General features: G+C 63.8%; 1 protein-coding gene across 1 annotated transcript; it reads right to left on the bottom strand.

The window, feature by feature from the left end:
* Positions 1-751: 751 nt before the first annotated feature.
* On the bottom strand, positions 752-5535 carry MNEG_12926 (Peroxiredoxin-2F; the record flags this gene model as incomplete). Its single annotated transcript, XM_014038602.1, has 8 exons — positions 752-802; positions 1193-1222; positions 1593-1601; positions 2039-2115; positions 3603-3669; positions 4121-4129; positions 5148-5238; positions 5489-5535. 8 exons carry the CDS (start codon positions 5533-5535, stop codon positions 752-754), a joined length of 381 nt encoding a protein of 126 aa, XP_013894056.1.
* Between the last annotated feature and the right edge of the window lie 230 nt (positions 5536-5765).

Below are 5765 nucleotides of genomic sequence, written 5' to 3'. Positions count from 1 at the left end.
GCCCCGGACACCAAGCGGGCCCGGCTTCCCCAAGGCCGTCATCCTTACAGGCTGGTGCGCGTGCGCGTGTTCCATGCTTCCCGATCCCTAGACTAAGCTCCACGCAAAGGCTGTGATCAGCACGGACCTTCTATGCCGGGTTTGGTCCGGGGACAGCTGCGAGGTGCTGGAGAAAGACCGAAGAAGAAAGGCGGGGACTGCGAGCTGCAAGTGTGAAAATTACGTATAGAATGGTTGAGAGTGGCCTGCTGCGTGTGAATGACCGGGGTGAAGGTGTATCGTGTGAGTAATGCGTGTATTCGATACGATCAGCGCGGATCGCATTCCCGCGGGTTTGTTTATGCACATTGTGAGTGGTTGAAATCTAGAAGCGGTTGCAATGCGGCCCAATCCACCCTGCTGGTGGACCGCGGAACAGATGACCATCAGCGACGCTCAAGGCAGCCTGGCTGGCCGACTCGCAACTCGCAGTGTCATTTCATCTCAGGCTGAAGTGGCATGTACCTTGGCTTTTCCACACATCAAAGATGTCATTTTACAGGCTGTCGACACCCAGGAGAGCTCTACTACCGCTCCGATGACACCCCAACACCAGCAGCAATGGCACGCGGCCGGGGGGAGAGCAGTCCGCGGCACGCCTCGGCTGGGGGTGCACACGGCCAATGCCAGCATGTGTTGCGTCTTCAGAAAGCTCAAGAAATCAGCAGCCTCAACGCTCATCGCCGCCGTAGGAACCCTGCCCTGCATCATCTCAGCCCTTGAGCTCCGAGATGCACTTGAGCATGTTATCTGGGCCCGACACCTGCGCGCCGCCGGGCCGGTTGGGGCGATGCGGGCGGTCAGGCCGATTATGGCAGTGGATCAGGTGGGGGAGGGGGGGGACTGTTTGAACGGGAGGAGGGACCCTCATCGCAAGCGTCCCAGTCTCGCAGCGCACCAAATCGAGGGTCGGTCAAAGTTTAACACGAGACGCCAAACTGCCCGAGGCGCCAAGCCGCCGCCGCGTCGCAGTGGCGACAGCACGTGCAGCGGACAGACTGGGGTTTGTTCCCTTAGCAGGCTCTTCACCCAAAACACTGCTGAGGGCGCCATGCTGTACTTGCTGCCAATATCGCGTTGGAACAGCTCAGCTCAGCTCAGCTCTGCCCTGTTCTCCTTCCTCCCCACGCCTAGTCTATGGCCCCCTGTATACCTTGTATGACTTGCCGCCCGGCTCCTCCACCTGCGAGGGAAGGTTTGCGGGGGCACGCGCGCGCGCGCATGAAGGGGCGGGACGCTCCATGCATGCAACAAGCGGGTCCGGGCGGCGCGTTAGCTGGAGGGGGCGCGCTGTGCAATGGGCGAGCGCACAGCAGCCCCGTACCCACACGCAGGGGCCCCGAATTTTTTGCTGAACGCGCCGCAGGCAACCGGCGGCGCTCCGGCATGTGCATCGCGCAGGGCGGCCAGCGGCGCTAGCGCCGCAGCGCTGCGGCACGCTCCCCCAGAGTCCGCCCAGCGGGGCAGGCCGTTCTTGGCAGGCCCAAATCGCTCCCCTCCCTCCTTGCCCCCCGCGGGCGAGGCTGCCGCTGCCGATTGCTCCCTGAGCTTACGTTGAGGATCTGCGGTCAAAGGAGCGGCGCACGGCGTGGGTGGCAGGGGCAACGGGTTGATGAGTGTGCACTGGCAGGAGTCAGCTGCCTGGGCCGCTAAATTGGGCGCCAGCCCTGGCTATGGGGCCCGACGTGTGCAGGCGTCGCCTCGGGGGCAGCGAGTTCGACCAAAGCGCTGGTGGCAAGATAGGGGTATGTGTTTGTGTGTGTGTGTGCGCGCGTGTGTGTGTGTTTGTGTGAATGCATACGTGCGTTTGTAATGTACGTGTGTGTGGGCGCTCGCGCGCACGCATGCGTGTGCTTGTGCTTGTGCGTGTGCGCGTGCGGGTGCGCGTGCGCGTGCGCGCTCGTGCATGCGCGTGCGAGTTTGCAAGCCTGCGCCTGCCAGCGCGCGCGTCTCTCTTGTAACAATACGAATTCTAATCCTAATCCTAACTCACGCGCACCTTGACCACGCCGTCGTCCGCCATGAGGCTGTACCGCATGGACCGCACCCCCAGGCCAGGGATGTGCTGCAGCAGGCCTGCGGGGGCGGGGCAGGTGGCCGGGCAACATCGGGTTCGTCAGTTGCTTGGGAGCTGCGGGCTGCGAGTCGCAGTGGTGGCTGAGACCGTTGGGCGGGTGAAGATGGAGCGCTGGGAGAAGGGCGAGGAGAGGGGCCGTGCGCATGGAAGTGCGCGTGCGGGCAGGCCGGGGGCCCAGAGACAAAATTAGCCGACCCCCAGGGCGGGGTTGTGTGCTGCAGCAGGCCTGCGGAGCCAAGAGGTCGAACAGCAACAGTAATCTTGAAAGCATGGCAATTGTGGTGTATATCAGGGGCTTTGGGGCGCCTCGGAGGCCGGGAAAAGGTGTGAGGAGGGCGCGAGGGGGCCTGGCCGAGGGAGTGTGCACGTGCGCAGGTAGGAAAAACTGATGATCAAAGGCAGTCGAGCCCGGCGTCCTGTGCAACCCCATGCATGGCAGCAGGGCCGGCGCGCAGGCATGCAACAGCCGGCGGCGCGCAACCGGGACGAGTTGCTGCCAACCCCGCCGGGGCGCGGCCCCAAATCGAGCTCATCAGGGTTGAGCGGCGCATGATCGCGTCGGATTTGACTTGGATTCGAATCAGATTTCAATATCTGGCGCTGCCCACCAAGTTTGCAGTGGTAGGTGCCCTCTCCATCCGCCAGCATCAGCACCCTGTTGACCGGCACGCCCAGCTGGCGCGCCCACCTGCACGGATTCAACAAGCGGTTCGAATCGAGGCGACGGTTTAGGGGTGTAGGATGTTCGGAGCTGAGGTGGCTGGCAGGAAGCTGGAGGGGTAGAGAAAAGGGGCACAGGGGTTGATGCAGATGAGCAGAGCCCGGCCCAGCGCTGTCTGGGGTCAAGCGGACAGATGGGCGCAGTTGGGGGCGCTTTCCAGACGGCGGCGGCGGTGGCGGCAGCAAGGTGAGCGTGCGGCGGGCGGGCGGCGAGGGCGTTGGACAACTCACTCGCGCATCACCCAAGGGTCTGTTGTCGGTTGTTGATTGCCGTTTGTCGGTTGATTTGGTCAATTGTGTACATATGGCGGGTGGGGTGGGAGACAGAGGGCGATGGAGCGGATGCATAAGTGCTTCAAAGGTGGAGGCGCCGGCGCTTAGTGCCCGTGGTCCACGCCGCGCGTGCGCCGCGTAGGGTCGCATCCCGCATACGCTGCTTCGGCTTCCGCAGCACACGCGCAGGGCCGCCCAGGGCCGCCCAGGGCCGCCCAGCAAGCACGCCGCTGCCGTGTGCTTTTATCACGCACCCCTCCCCCCCCCTGGTGGTCCCTCGGCGACAAGGGCCCCACTGACACACGTTCAGCAGGCCCCCTTTGTGCCCGCAGGGCGCTCTGTACCCATCCTGTTCCTTTTCAAATTTCAGTCCCTTCAGCCCTCTCTGGAAGAGGGGGGGAGCGCCTGCCTCGCGGCATGGCATTTGCAGGCAGGCCCCCTGGCCAGGGGGCCTGTCCAGGGTACCCGCGTTGTTTGTGAACGAGCGACGCACCATTCACGCTGAGGCAGGCCACCGTGTCAACGCCAGCTTCCTTCAGCTTCTCCAGCCGCTCGTTGTACTGCGAGCAGCGAACGCCGGTTCGCGCGGCGACAGCGGGGGCGGGTCGGGGCGAAAGTATTGCAAAACACCGAAACGTCGGCCCGGGGCGCGCCTGACGCGCATGCCCGTGCGTGCGATTAGTGTTCGCGTACATTGTATCTGAAGCCCAGGGTCCCTGTGTCGTTGTGTCAATCCACCATGGGATGCCAAGCAGTTGACTGGCCATGCGCAGACTGACCAGCAGCACCCTGGCCAACAAGATAGCAGCCTGCTCTGATCATTCCAGCTGCATCATTTTGAGCAGGCGGCCCCGCCCGCGCCGTTTGCCGCCCAGTATTGCCCCCTGCCGGCCCAAGTCCGAGAGCAAGCCCGGCCCCTGGCCGCCGGCCGCCCCTGGCCGGCCGGCAGCCTTCGGCTCTTGGGCGGCCCGCGGGCGCAGGAACAGGGGCCGTTCGGCGTTTCAAGCCCACCTGAGGCACCTGGGGGCAGACATGGGGGCGAGAGGCGGGGGTGGGAGAGGTCAGGTGCTACTATGGGCGGGCCCAAAAAGAGGTGGGATTTGCGATTCAATTGGAGGGGGCGTGGATCTGCACCCACTGGCTCCCAAATTTCATCTGCACTGCCATGTTATGTTGTTGCATGAGGCTGCTTTCCAATAAACAAAGTGTACCCCCCCCCTGTGCATGTATGAAAGCACACGTGCAATGGGGAATGGATCAAGGGGCCGCCATCTGGACCCAAATCGCGCGAGCAGCAGCCGCCCGGTGGCCGGCGACCGGCCGGCCGCCGGATAGCCGGCGAGGCCGCCGGGGACGCGTGCGTGGGAGTCCTCTGAGCTCCCGGCACGCGTGCCTTGCTTGCTCGCTTGGCTCGGGCGCCGCGCAATACGAAAGGTTTGCGTTGTGAAAGGCGCGCGCACACAGCCAGCTTTGAGCAAGCCTTGATAATTGCGCGCCTGGGCGCCCCGCTGTTGGAGCTTCCAGCCCCGAACAGAGGCCGGGGCTGCAAAGGTCGGGCGTCCGGGGCAACGGGACACAGGCGAGCGCCCCGCCCCCAGCCAACCTTGGAAAACGCGAAATCAACTCTGCGTCACCACTGCATTTTGACCAAGGTGCGATGACGCGCGCGCCCCTCCCCCCTATCTTGCACTCCCCCTGCCGGACCCGGGCCGGCCGCGCAGGGCAGGCGGAGGGCCACCGCGTCTGGATCTTGCCTGGGTTTAGGGTTTTGGATCTTCGTCCTCAACCCAAAACTCAAAACCTAGGCAAATTAAAACCCCCGCCCGCAGCTGCCCAAACCCACAGTCGACCCAACAGAGGGGCCTCTCGTTGCGACTGGTGCGCACAGGTGCATGCTGTGCGTGCGCACCAGCGCGTGCGGGGCGGGTGCGGGGCTCACACACCCGTTTGACCCCTGCACCACATTTGCAGCCCCCGTGCTACTATTGCAACTCGCTCTCAGTCAACAGGCCAGAGGCCGGCCGGGCCGAGCGCTCACGTGCTTAGAGGAGCAGACTGAGGTGTATGCGCCGGGTAGCCCGAAAAACACGACCTTCTTGCCCGCCACCAGGTCCTTTATCTTGATGGGCCTTTGAAAGATTTGTTTTGGGGGCGGGGGGCCGGGGAGTCTTTGCTTTTAATGGGCCTGAATTATTTGTTGTTGGCGATCAGGGGCAGGCAGGCGGGCACGCCGCTTCCGAGCGGCAGATCTAGCCGGTTGCGTCGGATCCACGTGCCAGATCTTTCGTGCCGAAGTTGTTGCATCGGATGTGTCGGATAAGATCCATGGTGTCGCATCAGGTCATGCCAGATCGCGCCAGATTGCGGCAGATCGCGCACCTGGGGTCGCTGGCGCCCTCATCCAGCACAAGCATGTCATCATCCATTGGGATCTGGGGTTGGGGGTGTACATCGGATGAGTCAGCACAGCGCAGATGAGTGATGTTAGTCACACTGTCATGACTTGATATTTCATGTGACATGAAATATCTCGAGATCAGGCGCTTTGGGTGCCCCAAGAGTTGGCGCTGCGCCAGGCGGGCCCCATTGCGAGGGCGCCCGGCGGTGCTGGCCGGCGCTGAGGCCCGGAGCGCGGGGCCCGAGGGGTGGGGAGAGG

This window comes from Monoraphidium neglectum, assembly GCF_000611645.1.
Source record: "Monoraphidium neglectum strain SAG 48.87 unplaced genomic scaffold scaffold03520, whole genome shotgun sequence".
NCBI lineage: Eukaryota > Viridiplantae > Chlorophyta > Chlorophyceae > Sphaeropleales > Selenastraceae > Monoraphidium > Monoraphidium neglectum.
Note: the sequence above shows the minus strand (reverse complement) of the source record. Positions and strands in the feature narration are given on the sequence as shown.